Here is a 15,972-nt window from a genome sequence, read left to right as displayed (position 1 = left end):
TGACTGTGGCTTCACCTATAGACCAATCTGCAAAGACAAAACTACAAAACATGTAAGACCGACCCGCCGAATAGTGCTTCAATACATATTTTGCTTGATCCAGAATTACATAAATTCGTTTCCAAGACGTGACGTTCCACAGCTGCGAGACGCTAATCTAGATTCGTGCGCTATTCGCTTACGCGGCCAATGAATCAGCCGAGCCTCTGCCCACAGCAAGAGCGACCCCGTCAATTCATTTTCTTGCTCGCGACTTACGACAACCATCACCGTCGACTTCCCTCTCAAGCCACATACCGCAATCATGGCCGAGCAGTTGGTTCTCCGTGGCACCCTCGAGGGCCACTCTGGCTGGGTTACATCCCTCGCTACCTCTCTCGAGAAGTGCGTTTAGAATTCGAACACCGCGATACATTGCGCGGCTGCATGCGACAGAATATGTACTAACAACGGCCAGCCCTAACATGCTCCTGTCCGGTTCCCGCGACAAGACCCTGATCATCTGGAACCTCACCCGCGACGAGACCTCGTACGGTTACCCCAAGAGGAGCCTCCACGGCCACTCCCACATCGTGTCCGACTGCGTACGTACACCCACAGCAGCGCGAGGCAGCAATTGGCGGTAGCAATGGCGGCAATAGCAGCAGCGCAGCTGGTAGAAGCAAGGCGCAACTGAGCTGACACGCTCCACAGGTTATCTCCTCTGACGGTGCCTACGCTCTCTCCTCGTCCTGGGACAAGACTCTCCGCCTGTGGGAGCTCTCCACCGGTGCCACCACCCGCCGCTTTGTCGGCCACACCAACGACGTTCTGTCCGTGTCCTTCTCCGCCGACAACCGTCAGATCGTCTCCGGCTCGCGCGACCGCACCATCAAGCTCTGGAACACCCTCGGTGACTGCAAGTACACCATCACCGACAAGGGCCACACCGAGTGGGTCTCCTGCGTCAGGTTCTCGCCCAACCCCCAGAACCCCGTCATCGTCTCCGCTGGCTGGGACAAGCTCGTCAAGGTGCGTACAATTCCCTGCACATGCACAATCTTGCGATTTCTTTTATGATGATTTTGGTAAAAAAGTATTTGCTACTTCAGAGCCGCCATCTACGGCTATGAGAACAACACTCACCTTTGTACTGAATTTACGAACCGCAACACGTTCGAATTCGAGTTTGCAGCTAGCAGCCGCTGACAAGATGACAGGTTTGGGAGCTCGCTTCTTGCCGTATCCAGACCGACCACATCGGCCACACCGGCTACATCAACACCGTCACCATCTCCCCCGATGGCTCGCTCTGCGCCTCCGGTGGCAAGGACGGAACCACCATGCTCTGGGACCTGAACGAGTCCAAGCACCTCTACTCTCTCACCGCTGGTGACGAGATTCACGCCCTTGTCTTCTCGCCCAACCGCTACTGGCTGTGCGCTGCCACCTCCTCCAGCATCATCATCTTCGACCTTGAGAAGAAGTCCAAGGTTGACGAGCTGAAGCCCGAGTACATGGAGGTTGGCAAGAAGAGCAGGGAGCCCGAGTGTGTCTCCTTGGCCTGGAGCGCCGACGGCCAGACCCTCTTCGCTGGTTACACCGACAACAAGATCCGCTGCTGGGGTGTCATGTCGAGGGCATAAGTCCTTAGCGTTGGGTCGATGTAGTCGTATTGTACTGTGACAAGTACGAGGTAGTTGGCGGGCGCAAATGGGAAAATCACGATTCCACATGTCAATGAGATCTTCTGTAGCTTGCCATGGGATATGAGTGACGCTCATGATAACGCAGGCGAAAGGCTTTGCAGAGACGGGTTTTGGGCATGGTCAATTCCTTTCCGGTATTAGCACTTCCAGGCGCTCAGAGGCAATGAAAATATCAAGTCCATCTTTCACATGTTGCCAGACGAAGTGAGTGCATGTGTGTGGGGGTAGTTCGAGCAGGTTGGTCTTGCACATGTCTCATGCCATCGAGTGAAGCGAATTTCTGTTTTGTTGTCTATTTTTCAGCTCAATTGTCTTCCCCGCTTATGCGTTTACTGCTGTACTGGGAGTCTATAGCTTGGCAAACTTCACCTTTCGCTTCTGCATCCCGCTCAGCATTGCCTCTTTGACATCATTTGTCTGCAGCATGGCCGCGTTCCACACCGCAGTGTAGTTCAGTCCCTCGGCTACTGTCTTGTCGCGGCTGTAGTTCAAGATTTCTTTTGTGCCCAGCACAGCGACGGGCGACTTCGATCCAATGAGTGTAGCCAATTCAAGACCCTGTTGGAGTGATTAGCACAATCTCAAGTAAGGACGACAAAGTCACGAAGAGGTGTTGGTGAAGGGAGATCTGCAACACATACCTCCTTGAGCGCGGCCTCCTTATCTTTAGCAACACGGCTCACAAGACCAACGCGCAGCGCCTCGTCTGCCCCAAAGATCCGCGCACTCAGAGCAACATCCTTGATCCAGCTCATGTTTCCAACAGCGTGGGGCAGGCGCGACAGCGTGCCGATATCAGCCGCGAGCCCAATATCGACCTCCTTCACGCTGAATCGCGTGTCCGCCGTGCAAATGCGCACGTCGCACGACAGACTCATGTCGAGCGCCAGCCCGAACGAGATGCCGTGCATGACGCAGATGACGGGCTTCTCGCACTTCTCGAGCGACGTGATGCAGTCCTGGAACTCGAGGATGTGGCGGCGCAGGCCGTTGGCCTTGCGTGCGCTGTCGGTGGTCGGTGGGGCAAAGGTTGCGCCCTCCGAGGCGGCCTGCACGTCTAGCCCCGCTGTGAAGGCGCGGCCTGCGCCTGAGAAGACTACGGCGCGGACGTTGGGGTCCACGGAGAGTTTGTCGAAGAGGGCGGAGAGGTTGTGCCACATCCTGGGGATGTCAGTGAGATGTTGTCAAGCATTATGGAGTGACTGTAGGATGGCAGTCTGAGACGTAAAGAAAAGACGTTTCCTAGAAAGGTGCAGGGGTTGAAGCTGGGGAAAATATAATGATGAACGAGAAGACACGGAAACGATAGACCCAGTAAAAGAAACACACTACGTACACCTCCTTGAACGCATTCAACTTCTCCGGTCGGTTTATCTCGACATGTGCAACATATTCCGCCGGGAAAGAGACGTTGAAGAACTCAAAATTGTATGTTTCTGCCATCTTCAAATGTTGAAGCGGTTCAGTGTTTCCTTGCTCTTTCAGGTTGTGGTCGCTTCTTAGCTCCTAGCTGTAGACTCTCCGGTCGAGGTGTCCGTATAGTTGGTTTGTACCGGGTTAGTGAGGATAGTAACTCTACTTGCTGGTGTCGATCAAGTGTTATGCGTCGACACGAACGACATGCACGGGCGAGTCGCTCGGCGTTGGCGTCGCGTGGGGAAATGTGATGGGCCGAGGTACGATCGAATGTGGCTAGACTGTGCTCACAGTTGGACTTCGCGTTTTGGCCTGACTTGTCTTATGATATTACTCATCAAATTTCTAAGGAGAGGTCTGCAAACAGCCAGCGTCTACAATATTTCCTATCGTTTCCAGTATATAGCGAAGGGCCCCATTCTCTTAAGCCGCCATGCTGTAGCTCTGAGACTCCAATTTGTCAGGCGTAACCCAGGTAGGATACCAGATGAAGTACACTACCATGACAGCGAACATGAGAGTCGAGTCGAAGATGTACAATGTCCACTCGTGCTTCAGGAGGTACCCGTCATTGCCCATCGCATACTCTGCGACACGGAAGATCGATCGCACCATGATCAACGCACTAACGATGTAGAGCATACGCATGCTCTTCTGCCACGGCAGAGCTGAAGAGCGAGATTCCGGTGTAGGGTTGCGTTGAATCCTCTTCTGGAATACAACCGCAGTAGCTGCAAAGATTCCAAACATGATGATCTGGATCATGAGCCCACCAATGACCATGCCCTCGCCGGTTTTCTGGTTGTTGCCGGTCACCATCAGGCCAGCTGAGCCGCCCTGCACTATAAAGGAAAGAACATCTCCAGCAACAAAGGTTTTGGTGAGACGACTTGGCTTGACCAGAGAGTAGCGATCGCCGTGGACTCCGCGGATGATGCGACTAAGGCACATGTAAATCGAGGCTGCGAAAAGGGCGGGGCCGAGAAGGATAAAGACGTTCTGTACGGCATATGGCATGATCCTTCCGGTTCTACTGTGGGCTGATGCGCGGGTGCAGTAGCCGACGAACTGGACTGGGGCTGTCAGCAAGGCACGGTCGAGTAGATATCTCAAGGCTTACAGAAACCACCGATTGCAAATGAGACGCAAAACCACGTCTTAGTTTTGTACATGCGCCACGAAACCAGTACGGTCATGGTGAGGAAGAGCAGGATGAAGACGACTGCCGCCGCGATTGAGGGAACGTAATTCCAAAGATAGTAGCCTCCTTTCGTTGGTTCGAGGACAGCCATCTTGTAAATGGTATTTCTTCAAATGACGAGATACAAGAAATCCTTGAGTCTCTGATCTTCAAGATGATTAAAGTGTGTGGCAGTTGCCGCTTCTACTGTACACAAGTACATATATACACAGATGAAATTCGAAGTGTTGGGAGACGACTTTGACACCCAGCACAGCCCCAATAGGGACGTCCGTATATCAGCGATGTTACAGTAAAGCATACCAAGATACGGCGTATTACTACAGAAACCTTACAACCATTTGCATGAGGCTCTGAGATTGATGTCGATCGACAGATCACGCTAACCGAAAGAGGGTTGTACGAGTTAATACGAGTTAACACGACATCTCCTCATCGCCAATCAATCGTATGCGTATGCACTGACTTTCCCACTCCCTCCATCAATAGTATCACGAAACGGACATATCTACGACCCGAAACAACCCTCAGCCACTCCAGAGACGTGTCGAGATGTAGCACGCCTGATAGCGTGTTCGTATAAGCTTTTGCGAACGCCTCCCACTTTTCTTGACCTCACATCGCCTACTTCGTTGTCGTTAATACGCATACGACGACATGGCTCAGCGTCGGACGCACAGAAAATCGAAGCTCGGCTGTCAGCACTGTAAACGGCGACACATCAAGGTATGCAACCCCTGTTCTGGCCTCGTCGCGGGACATGGCGCCCTCTCAGGGACAAACTGGGTGGAATAGCCGGCTTCAACTGACAACACTGGGAACCATCTTGCTGACCATTTGGAATCTTAGTGCGATGAAGGACAGCCTAGTTGTTCCAACTGCACGAATACCGAACGAGAGTGTGTGTATGTGGCGCCACGTCCTCGCAGAGTTCATTCAAGGTCACCTCACCCTTCAAATATGGACGTCGGAATTCATTCCGCAACGGGGTCACCTTCCTCAACGCTGCTACATCCAATGGCTGCGACGGTATCGACTCCAACTTCAAATGCAGCATCTCCCGTGTTTACACCGGCTTCGTCAACACAGCTTGACTTCTCCAATTTGGATTCCGGCCTATGCCATCTAGAGTTGTTGACCAATTTCATTCTTGAGGTCGCACCAAGCCTAGACAATGAACCCTTTTTCGGTATCGAGCTGATGCGCAATATAATGCCCGTCATCCTGTCGAAGCAGTTCCTGTTGCTCGAGGTCCTTGCGTTATCAGCTCTGCATCTCAGCCGCGTGCGACCCGGACAAGCCGACAAATACCTCGCAGGAGCAACGTCAATGCAGATTGAAGCCTTGACATTATTCGACGAGCAGCTCGGAAGCGTCACGGTCGACAATTGTGCAGCCATGTTCCTGTTTGCAGGCCTGCTAGGCACCCATGCGCTCGGCGAGGCGGTCATGAATGTTTCGAGCGATGCAGACAGCTTCCTGGACCGCTTTATCAGGTGTCTGAACCTCCACCGCGGAACCAAGATGGTTGCGTCTCAGGCCTGGCCCCTCTTGCTCCAGTCGAACATGTCTTTTATGTTGCACACCGCCTCCGATCAGCTGAAGCTTGCCGAGTCTCACGACCCCGAGGAAGCGGTCTTTGTGGCGAGCGAACTGGGTCGCTTGCTGGATAGTGGTGATATGAGTGCGGACAGCAATACGGCGTGCCGTGATGCAGTGGCTCAACTCAAGCTGACCTATCAGGCTGACGACTCAAGGACGCAGTTCGTCGAGACGAAGCGGCGTTCCACGGATCTGATATGGTCCTGGCCGACCCTCCTATCTGGCGGTTACACAGATCTACTGCAGAAGCGCCAACCGGAGGCACTGATCATTCTTTGCTACTTCGCTGTGCTTCTGCATCGACGCCAGAATCTGTGGTTTGTGGGGGGTGCAGGCCGCATGCTGATCGAGTCCGTTACGCGGTCGCTGGGGTCATTCTGGAGACACTGGCTGGACTGGCCGAATGAAGCCATTGGAAACGGTTCTACGTCCTTCGAGATTTGAGCATCGGGCTGTGGTCAGACGATCGTCGCATGCCTGCGAGTTTGACTCGGTCCTGCCTATCCGCGATAGAGTACAGCAGCGACTCGATACGACGTACTCTCAGACGCCGGCCGTCAACACCATGCCACTGCACTTTCTACAAGCACAGATGCAGGATCGGCCCAAAAGCGGACAGTGTTGTATGCGCATCCTCCAAGTCGCATCTGCATCTCAACACCGAAACACCACTAACGACCAACTACCACCTCTTGTGTTGCTCGTGGCCGGAATTACCGACCATGCTGCCAACAAGATGCACGATGTCTCTTGAGATGTGATGGAATAGACGTACTATAACTACCCCTCGAGCGCAGTCCACAACGTGGAGTTTTGTAAGCTTACAATCACCTCATGTCCCGGACACAACGACACCACCACCGTAAAGACGTCCACCGAGACATGGAACGGAAATCTGCAGGCCATGAGTGGCGGTGGCGGTGTCGAGGGTGGCGTATATGTGGAGTGTCGCACCGTGCACAGAGTCGTGTGGTGCGGTGTAGGTATGACTCACGAGTCACGACGGGAAAATTTCTTTCACACACATCCTTTGTCTTTGTACGCAACGTTCACCGCGTCAACTAATCGCGAGAGGACTGCTTGCAGAGAGACGAGTCTATTTTGTCTTGGAATATAGATGGTTTGATTATCCTCTTCCTACATCAACATTGAAACAAAGCTGAGTGGCGCAGCGGAAGCGCGCCGGGCTCATAACCCGGAGGACACTGGATCGAAACCAGTCTCAGCTATTCAATCTTTTTGCTTTTTTTTTTTTGCTTCGTGGTATGGTGTGGTGTGGATGAGACAGGTGCTGTACTAGTCTCTCTGCTCCTTCCTAACACACTCTTGACGTCAACACACTGCCTTCTCACTCAACGTTGTTGAGTGCAGGTTCCTGCTCGTTATTACAAGCTTATGATGGTCTGCACGCAGAGGTTTCCTTGTGGGTATCATGCTATGTGGTACATACTATACATACTATACAGGCGTCATACTATCAGATGCCGTACTATACAACAATCGCAACACAAACTGACACCTTAACGCCTCCTCGGCGGCGGGGCCCAGGGTTTCGGCTGCCAGTCGTCGCCCGGGTTGCCGGCGGGCTGCTTCCAGGGCGAGTCCTCCTTGGGCGGCTTGTGGGTGCGCATGCGCTTCTTCGCTGTAAAGGGCGCTGGCTCGGTCTGCGTGGACTCGGTCTGCGGTGCCTCAGCGATGGGCGCGACGTCTGCCTCTTCTGCCCGCCCTGCCTCTGCCCGCCTTCCCTTTGCCCCTCCTACTTCCACCCCTCCTGCCTCAGTCCCTGCGCTGTTCAGGCCCTCGCCAGGCGGCGCAATGCCCGACTCCGGGTCGCGCGACTCGAGCATCGGCATCGGCTGCTGCTTCTCGGGGGCATCAAGGGCGCCCGGCTTCGCGGCCCACCTCGCGTCTGCGCGGGCGGCGAGCAGCTTCAGGGTGGCCTGGCGCTGGACGTTGGCGCGCTGCTCTTCCAGCGAGGGCGGCTCGAAGCGGGTGTGGCGCAACCACTGCATCCAGGCGGGCGACACATTGACTTCGCTGTAGTGGGTGCTGCGGTGGTACTTGGCGATGCGGCGGTTGCGCAGCGAGTGCAGGGCGTCCTTGAACTCCCAGAAGGTGTTGCCCTGGAGGTCGAAGCCTGGGAGCGCTGTTACGGCCTGCGGCGGCGGCGGGGACGGGCGCACTCACCCACGAGCCACTTCTTGCGCCACGGAAAGCGCAGCATCTTCCACTCGTACCAGGCGCGCGTGAAGGCGCCGGGCGGGTTGGCCATGTCGGTGTTGGTGCAGCGGCTATCGATTGCAGCAATTTGGCGGCAATCTGCGGCGGGCGAGCAGTTGGCGCGGTCGAGCAGTTGGCGCGGTCGAGCAGTTGGTGCGGACGAGTAATTTGGCGGGCAGGCCGGACCCTGGTACCTACTGGCATGACGTTGCGTTGTCGCCCGCCACACGCGGCAGGGGCTGGCGGACCCCACTGCGGGCAGGGAGGCTCACAGGAGACTGACGGCAGCCCGACTCTGGGCACCACAGCGGACAGCCCGCGACACCGCGAAGACCTACACCGCGACGCCTGACACCGCGAAGCCCGCGACTCACCACCATGGCGTCCGTCACCAGCCTCGACCAGGACATGAAGAGCCTCCGCCTGGGCCGCTACACCCCGCAGGCGGCCGCCGAGCTGCGCGCATGGATTGAGGCCGCGCTGGGCGAGCCGCTGCCGGCGGGCGACCTGTTGGACGCGCTGAAGGACGGGACGGCGCTGTGCAGGTAGGCGACCATGAGCCCTCCGCCCAGAGCCCCGCTGACCGGCAGGCTGGCCAACCTGGCGCTGCCCGCGCCCGTCCGCTTCAAGCGGTCGGCCATGCCCTTCATCCAGATGGAGAACATTGCCCACTTCCTCAAGGCCTGCGAGCTGCCGCCGCTCTCGCTGCCGTCGCACGACCGCTTCCTGACCGTCGACCTCTACGAGAGCAAAGACCCGGCCCAGGTCCTGCAGTGCCTGGCCGCCTTCTCACGCGCCGCCCACCGCCTCAATCCCGCCGCCTTCGCCACCAGCATCGGCCCCAAGCGCGCCGCCGGCAGCCCGACGACGCCCGCCCGCCCCGACTTTAGCCGCAGCGTTGGCTCGTCGACCTTCAACCCGCTGAAGCCGCCGCACGCCCGCCCGCCGCCGCTGAGCCCCGCCCGCACCGGCGGCAGCACTGCCTCGCGCACCTCGACTGGCACGCCCGCCTCGCCGCCCGCCGGCGTCACCAGCTGGAGCAAGAAGGCCGACCAGGGCGTGACCTCGCCGGCCTGGAACATCCACCAGTACGGCTACATGGGCGGCGCGAGCCAGGGCAACCAGGGCATTGCCTTTGGCGCCCGCCGCCAGATCACCACCGCCGGGCCCCACGTCCCTAACATGGCCGAGAAAGAGCGCCAGCGCAAGGCCAAGGCCGAGGAGGAGGAGCGGCTGCGCGTGGCCGCCGAGGAGGCCGAGACGCACCGCCGCGTCGAGCGCGAGGCCGAGGAAGAGCGCCAGCGCGCTGAGGAGGAGCGGCTGTGGGAGGAGGAGTCGCGCAAGCAGCGCGAGGCCAAGGAGCGCCGTCTCGAGGAGCAGAAGCGCAGCTGGGAGGAGCAGGAGCGCCAGTGGAAGTCGCAGGAAGAGGCACGCCAAAAGGAGGAGCGCGAAGCCCAAGCCGCCGCCGAGCAGGAGGCACGTCGCAAGCGCGCCGGCAGCGATGCCCGCCTACGTGGTCAGTTCCTGTCGCAGTACCAGGCTGAGCAGCGCAGCCGCCCGAGCAGCCAGGCCGACGACCACAGTGACCGCATTGTCGAGCTCGAGCGCCAACTCGAGGAGGCCAAGGAGCGCGAGCGCCAGTACCAGGCCGAGCGTGAGAACCGCAAGCAGCGTACCCGCTCCAAGTCGCGCAGCCGTCCAGAACCCCCGCCGCGCGCGCCCTCACCGCAGGAGAGCAATGTCTCGTGGGCTCAGGCTGACGACCGCGCCTATCTGCGCGACGCCTGGGAAGCCAACCATCGCGAGCCTGCCCGCCCGCTCCCCGAAACCTTCTCCTCATCTACGTCATCCACCTCCTCGCGCCCGCTCCCCGACCCCGCCGCCTATATGAAAGCTTCGCAACCTCCCCCCAGCAGAACCGACCGCTTTCTCTCCTCGAATCCGGCCCCTGTGCCCGCCAAACCCACCACCTTCACCCCGCAGGAGTCCACCAGCACCAACGAGCAGCGCGCCGAAGACGCCCGCCGCGCCGCCCGCCAACAGTCCACCAAAGATGCCGGCTGGGCCAGCAAGTCGCTCCTCGAGCGCGAAATGGAGCGCGAGCGCGAGCGCCAGCGCGAGTGGGAGACCGCCCAGCGCGAGATCGCCGAAGCAGCCGTCGACCCCACGGCAGGGCCCAAGGAAGGGCAGAGCTGGGATGTTAATCAGTACGGGTACATGGGTGGCGATTCGCAGAACAGGGGCGGTATCAGCTTCGGAGGCAAGAGGCAGATTCTGGGGCCGCGGCCGTTTGGGCCACGGTAGACGTGCTTTTACTAAGAGAGAGAGTATTGGGAGGTGCAGTTGTTGCAGACGGTTGGCGGATTGGCGGTAGACTTTGCGAAAACGAGGTAGGTGTGGGAGGATATATCATTTACGCATAGCGATAATACTACTTAGTTTCACCCACTGCGAACGGTCGACGGTGCTGTGCGTTGCAGAACCAACGTGCCAGCAACCAACTCACAACACACGGGGAGTCCTCACAGAGTCCTACCCTCTATACCCCTGGTTGTAGTAGGAGCAGTGAAAAAAAATCGGGCACACACAACAATACCAATCAACTCTCAGCGTTAAAGCCGTATCGAGATGTGGCGTAGCTAACTGATCAGAGGCAGGCACCACCCGTGGCAAGGAAAGTGCCGGTACACATCTCCGCCACCACACAACCACAGAAGCACAACAAGTGCAAGAAAGAAAGGCATCTCACACCCAACAGCGAAATACAAAATACAAAACAAAAGCAACACACGACGGGAAAGTAACAAAAACACACTAGTCCCGGCCAGACATCCACACAACCCCCTGGAGAATATCACTCCACCCCTACCCCGGTCCAGAATGATCAGCAAAAACAGCAAAAAAGAGATTCTGACATACAACAGCGGGGATTCCCCAGTGGTCACCCACCTGAGTACTAATCCGCCGGTACGTTGCTTAAATAGGGCTGAGCGAACGGGAAGCCTTGTTTTCAACGTCCTATGGTCGTATGTGAAAGTTGAACGGAATGAATTGACCATATCCCAAGAGACTGTCCAAGCGCTAGCCATGCCTCATCAATGCTCAAAGCATCTACATTTATGCGTTGGCATCAGCGCTACTGCACTACCGTGTAATCAACCACTCTCTTCGCACAATACGATGAATATTGGGTGCAGTAATTCGTGAGGCACGGATTAGATGAGGTAATCAGCCTACAAGCAACAGCGACAGCAATTATCACAGAACACTATTTTGTTAGAATTCCTACACAAATGAGGTAGCGAAAGATCTTCCCTACCACTATCTCAAATTTTAGGTTGTAATACCTACCCTGCTGTCTTGGAGTCCTTTGTAGGCTGATTACCTCATCTAATCCGTGCCTCACGAATTACTGCACCCCCTTGGTGTCTCCTTGCTATGAATCTTAACTATATCCTACTCATCCATGCGCCAAATCTTGTTGATCATGAGGTCCTAGTAAAGTACCTAGGTAGGCTGTGCTTCAATCGGACTCATAGTATACGTGGCAAAGGTTGCCTTGTTTATGCGCTGTGATTACTAGCTAAGAAAACTGATAGGATAGCTCGATCTATAGCCGCCCGGTTCTCAGCCGAGTACCCAGGTAGCATGTGCATAGTAAACAGTGAGCCGTTCATGTCTTTCACATGTTGAGGGCTTACACTCTTACTCATTTCTATCACTTCTAAAAGTGTCTTTTGACGATTTGCAGCTACGATGCTACTGGCCGAATTTTTCAGATTTGAATGGGGCGAGAAAGAGCTGCCTAGGGCCTCATCCCCACCCCAATCGCCATCCCAGTCTGTCAAGGCTGCATCGCTCACATTATGCACAACGGTTGCTGCTCTTTCTATTCCTGCACGTAAAGGCTGGGACAGCCGCTTCGATGACATAGAGGATGCAGAAGCCGATTCGCAGAACGAAAATTTGGGCAGCATCGAATCAGCCATCCATGAACAGGCCAAGCAGCAAGAGAGGGTACATGGGGCCAGTGAGAACAACAAGTGTCCAGCGGACCGCCTTCGACAAGATACAGATGATCCCAAGCTTGAAGAAGAAGCACAGGGATGGGCGGAAGCTTATCAGGCATCCGCAGATGCAGAATATCGTGTTGCAGGAAAAGTACCAACTTTGGAAGCAAGTTTGGGGTACTTCAGACAGTATCCGGTCAAATCCTTCCGTCACTGCCCCCTGGATCAGACGCAAGCTTCGATTCGTCTTGTGCACCTACTTCCAAACTTATCGCCCGACGGGTTGATTCAATGCACAATGTCGCATGCGTCTTTGAGCAGAACCTATGTGTGTCTGTCATACGTCTGGGAGATTCCCATTCAGGAGGCCCCCGAACGACCAAAAGATCCGAACACACGATTTATATATATCAACGGACAACCCTTTCGTATCACGCAGAACCTTTTTGAGTTTCTTCGAATGGCACGACATAATGCCGCAAGGACCAATTGGGATCTGAAACAGTTTAACTTGTCAGTTCCGTTCTGGATAGACGCTATATGTATTGATCAGCAAAACAACAGTGAAAAAAATCATCAAGTCAAGCAAATGGGTAAGATATACTCACGTGCCCAGTCCGTCCAAGTTTGGCTCGGTGTCGCGCCATCATTTGACTCAGACGATGGCATGCTGCAGGACCTACCAGGAGTCGGTGAATACCAATCGCGCCTCGAAAAGTTTGTCTACCACTGGACTCGGGCTATTCCAAAAAGAGATGGGGGCCCTTTTCTAGACAGCGACTGGGAGTACGGCGTGTATCTTTTTCGGTTTATCTTCCAGAATCCCTACTGGCAACGAGCATGGGTAGTGCAAGAATTTTTCCAAGCGAGCAGACTCATGATATGGATATATACGTATCCTTTGGATATGATGTATCTTCGGCGCATGAGGAACTGTCTCTACGGTCTAGGTTTTGCATGGGATTCCCTACACTATCAGCAGTACCATAGCAGCAAGCTCAAGAGCCCTACAGCATTGAACTTGCTAGAGGCTCTGTGTCGTTTTCAGGACAAACTATGCAGAGATCCACGAGACCGCGTTTTCTCCCTGCTTTCCCTCTGCCCAAAAGAGCAGTCTTCGATCGCGGTCGACTACAACGTTCCGTTGAGTCACTTGGCGTACACAATACTATCCTCCAAAAGGAGCAGAGTCTGTATCTGTACAGCTGCTGTGGTAGCTGACGCACTCTCTGAGAAGACCTTGGGAGGCCATTTGACACCACAACGTATACCAGACGACCCCTGGATCGAGTTTAACATCAAGATCTCTTCTTCTGAAGACTACCCCCTGAAATCGGTAGACTACATTTCTCAGTCGCAATGCAAAAGTGCAAATCTGAGGCTTGATATATCCGGTTGGACTCCAGCCGAGAAACGGATGTACTGTATGCCCAGGGCGGGCACAAGGAACGCTGCCACCGTGCGCGTGCCGTTATTTAGGCTACCTCCGATAGTATCCCTCAATGGATCTGTGTGCCACCCCGGGCCAAGTAGTGGATTGGTTCGTCTGAGTTGGGGAAAATCCGAGGAAGTATCGAAGTAACAACTTTTCCGTGACGGCCAATGTGTGAATGCACAACCATTTCGGGATGTGGTTATCCAAGCTGTACGCGACCGAGACTTCCCCACCATGAGACGCATGATCGCTGATAGGGGCGAGTCTAGGTAGGAGAGGACGGGCTAATTGTACGTGCCTGGTGCGAGGGGCGAGTGAAGACAGTTGCTCTCCTACCCCCAAGGCTTTCCGTGGTAGTCAACGTATAGCTATTCGATTCAATCTGCTATGCATATCTCTTACATTCACGATACCCTATTCAGCATCTTAGTCTTACGCAGAGAAGCTACTCTTGACACATAGTAGTTCATGTCGTGGCAGCGCGCGTAGGAACAGAGGTGGAGCGGCTCAAGTCGCCCCGTGACACTCAGCGGAGCACCGCAGTCCATGAGAGCACATGAGCCGTGACGAAGAACCTGGGCCCTCGACGATGCGACGGGAGCAGTATCATGGTCACCCGTCGGTAGGTCCAAATCCTGCCAATATTGAATCGGATGTGACTTCGCCAAAGGCTTCGCAAGTTTCAACCTTGGTGTCTTGATCTGGCCGTTCGCGCAAAGATACTTGAATATTTCGTCGTTCGCCGCGGCTTCGATTCTGCGTTATCACCAACCCAACCTTAAACTGCAGAGGAGCTGGATCAGATCCTATTAGGACAGTGGGACGACCCCGAAGAGCAAGAGGAATTGTTCTTCCAGTATGTAGACGAAGATCCCTTTGCAGGATACACAGAACCGCAACTGCTGGACCTGTTGGACGCCATGTATGCGAAATCGGCAGCTGGCGCGGCCTTTCGAAGAGGATGAGATTTATTGCGGCGATGTTAGGGTCAGACTTCAGGGATAGGAAAAGCGCAGCCCGCTGGCGGAGTCGACTACATCCCGGCTGCACACGGCACGACGATAGTTCGCATTGAAGAAAGAATGACAACTAGACTGGTGCACACAGCTTCTGGGAACACGCTGCTGATCCGCGCAGACATCATGTCGTAATGCAACAATAGCCTGATGTAGCTGTGATGAAGAGAATAAACATTGTAACGTGGAGATGACTTCGAATCTTGGCCAGCTGTTGCGTATGAGCACACCCCGCTGGGCGGTTCGTTAAACATTAGTGACGCCACAACAGATCAGAGCTTCTGGTCTGCAGTCAAAGCACGGCGCAGGTTGGACGTGAGAATCATCATGTATTGGCTGAACCGATGCTGCAGTCGCTGTCGACACTGTGCAAGGCGCGGCATCGCCATATGGGGCATTACTGAGGATCCGGCTGTGCGCGGGATAGATGACCATAGCCTTCACCATTCCAACAACGCGGTCCTGCAGCGCATGTAGGCACTCCCCAGCGTGGTTCATCGTGCCTGCGCTTGACTGCTCGCGGCGCAGCGTGGTTCTGTGCGAGGAAGTGCGTGTAGAGCAATGCATACTGCCTCTTCAACCCGCAGCCTCCTTCACCTTTGGCTCCGGGGCCTCGTCGATAAACGTCGGTGGTCCCGTCTCCTCGGTCAGGAATCCAGGTACGCTCGACGACTCGCCAATGCCCTCGAAGTCGACCTCATCCCCGAGCGCCTCGAGTTCGGCGTCCAGCTCGGACTCGTCAACGTCCTCCGGCACATCGTAGCTGCGGCTTATGGCGTCCTGGATATCGTTTCCCATATCCATCAGATCAGCCATCTCATCCTGCAGCTTCTCGATTTTGTCGATGTTGACCTTGCCGTACTGCTTGCGCAGCTCCTTGGTCGTGGTCTTCATGGCGTCGATGGTGGTCATGGTGTTTTTGAGATTGTCCTGCATCATGCCGGCCTGCTCCATATTCCACGATTGCGCCTGCAGCTGGTCTCGCTGCGACTCGTACATCTTGCGCTGCTGGAGCACCTTCAGCGCCTTCTGCTTGATAGCCGTCTTCCCCGGGCCGTCGCGCATCTTGCCGAGCTTCTGCTGGTAGGCGGACAGCTCAGCGTTGAGCTTCGCGAGCTTGACATCGAGGCTCTCTATCCGTGTGTCGACCTGGCAAGGTTAATGTGGGGCGCGCATGGTGCGTTGTTGTGGTGGGCCTACGTTTGATATGGCGCTGTTGAGGGTCGGCTTGGGCGCCGTGCTCTTTGCTCCGAACAGGCGGTTCATGGCGGATACGTGCGATTACGCGGGTTGTGTCAGATATGCAGAGTTGTGTCTGTCTAGTGGAGGCGTCTGGATGTTTGGCGGGGTTGAAGCGTAAGGCAGTCGCGAACCACCGGTGGCT

At 55.6% G+C, this 15,972-nt stretch overlaps 8 protein-coding genes and 1 non-coding gene across 9 annotated transcripts; 5 read left to right on the top strand and 4 right to left on the bottom strand.

Moving 5' to 3' along the window:
* The first annotated feature begins 214 nt into the window (after nucleotides 1–214).
* Nucleotides 215–2,016, top strand: C7974DRAFT_169203 (WD40-repeat-containing domain protein). Its single transcript, XM_046136114.1, has 4 exons — nucleotides 215–384; nucleotides 458–584; nucleotides 694–1,011; nucleotides 1,200–2,016. Exons 1-4 carry the CDS (start codon nucleotides 305–307, stop codon nucleotides 1,623–1,625), a joined length of 951 nt encoding a protein of 316 aa, XP_045998077.1. The 5' UTR covers nucleotides 215–304; the 3' UTR covers nucleotides 1,626–2,016.
* Nucleotides 1,900–2,983, bottom strand: C7974DRAFT_169208 (delta-delta-dienoyl-CoA isomerase-like protein). The gene is made up of 2 exons (XM_046136115.1): nucleotides 2,330–2,983; nucleotides 1,900–2,246 (listed from the first exon to the last, which is right to left on the bottom strand). Exons 1-2 carry the CDS (start codon nucleotides 2,846–2,848, stop codon nucleotides 2,037–2,039), a joined length of 729 nt encoding a protein of 242 aa, XP_045998076.1. The 5' UTR covers nucleotides 2,849–2,983; the 3' UTR covers nucleotides 1,900–2,036.
* A 470-nt stretch (nucleotides 2,984–3,453) lies between these two features.
* C7974DRAFT_392499 (Rta1 protein) lies at nucleotides 3,454–4,612 on the bottom strand. Its single transcript, XM_046141685.1, has one exon. It carries the CDS (start codon nucleotides 4,119–4,121, stop codon nucleotides 3,528–3,530), a length of 594 nt encoding a protein of 197 aa, XP_045998075.1. The 5' UTR covers nucleotides 4,122–4,612; the 3' UTR covers nucleotides 3,454–3,527.
* A 5-nt stretch (nucleotides 4,613–4,617) lies between these two features.
* Nucleotides 4,618–6,546, top strand: C7974DRAFT_169172 (uncharacterized protein). The gene is made up of 2 exons (XM_046136111.1): nucleotides 4,618–5,031; nucleotides 5,155–6,546. The coding sequence occupies exons 1-2, from the start codon at nucleotides 4,963–4,965 to the stop codon at nucleotides 6,349–6,351; spliced, it is 1,266 nt and encodes a 421-aa protein (XP_045998074.1). The 5' UTR covers nucleotides 4,618–4,962; the 3' UTR covers nucleotides 6,352–6,546.
* Nucleotides 6,547–7,064: 518 nt separating this feature from the next.
* C7974DRAFT_t68 lies at nucleotides 7,065–7,136 on the top strand. Its single transcript has one exon. It is a non-coding gene; the product is annotated as a tRNA-Met (tRNA).
* Nucleotides 7,113–8,291, bottom strand: C7974DRAFT_392496 (uncharacterized protein). Its single transcript, XM_046141684.1, has 2 exons — nucleotides 8,095–8,291; nucleotides 7,113–8,044 (listed from the first exon to the last, which is right to left on the bottom strand). Exons 1-2 carry the CDS (start codon nucleotides 8,177–8,179, stop codon nucleotides 7,428–7,430), a joined length of 702 nt encoding a protein of 233 aa, XP_045998073.1. The 5' UTR covers nucleotides 8,180–8,291; the 3' UTR covers nucleotides 7,113–7,427.
* A 109-nt stretch (nucleotides 8,292–8,400) lies between these two features.
* Nucleotides 8,401–10,623, top strand: C7974DRAFT_169175 (calponin). The gene is made up of 3 exons (XM_046136112.1): nucleotides 8,401–8,672; nucleotides 8,718–10,517; nucleotides 10,567–10,623. The coding sequence occupies exons 1-2, from the start codon at nucleotides 8,506–8,508 to the stop codon at nucleotides 10,429–10,431; spliced, it is 1,881 nt and encodes a 626-aa protein (XP_045998072.1). The 5' UTR covers nucleotides 8,401–8,505; the 3' UTR covers nucleotides 10,432–10,517; nucleotides 10,567–10,623.
* Nucleotides 10,624–11,683: 1,060 nt separating this feature from the next.
* On the top strand, nucleotides 11,684–14,192 carry C7974DRAFT_169154 (heterokaryon incompatibility protein-domain-containing protein). Its single transcript, XM_046136110.1, has 2 exons — nucleotides 11,684–13,782; nucleotides 13,842–14,192. Exon 1 carries the CDS (start codon nucleotides 11,884–11,886, stop codon nucleotides 13,717–13,719), a length of 1,836 nt encoding a protein of 611 aa, XP_045998071.1. The 5' UTR covers nucleotides 11,684–11,883; the 3' UTR covers nucleotides 13,720–13,782; nucleotides 13,842–14,192.
* A 972-nt stretch (nucleotides 14,193–15,164) lies between these two features.
* On the bottom strand, nucleotides 15,165–15,854 carry C7974DRAFT_412309 (charged multivesicular body protein 5; the record flags this gene model as incomplete). Its single annotated transcript, XM_046143632.1, has 2 exons — nucleotides 15,165–15,737; nucleotides 15,789–15,854. 2 exons carry the CDS (start codon nucleotides 15,852–15,854, stop codon nucleotides 15,165–15,167), a joined length of 639 nt encoding a protein of 212 aa, XP_045998070.1.
* Between the last annotated feature and the right edge of the window lie 118 nt (nucleotides 15,855–15,972).

The sequence above is a fragment of the Boeremia exigua genome, assembly GCF_020726555.1.
Source record: "Boeremia exigua strain MPI-SDFR-AT-0100 chromosome Unknown C7974scaffold_5, whole genome shotgun sequence".
Taxonomy (NCBI): domain Eukaryota; kingdom Fungi; phylum Ascomycota; class Dothideomycetes; order Pleosporales; family Didymellaceae; genus Boeremia; species Boeremia exigua.
This window is presented reverse-complemented; position numbering and strand designations above follow the sequence as displayed.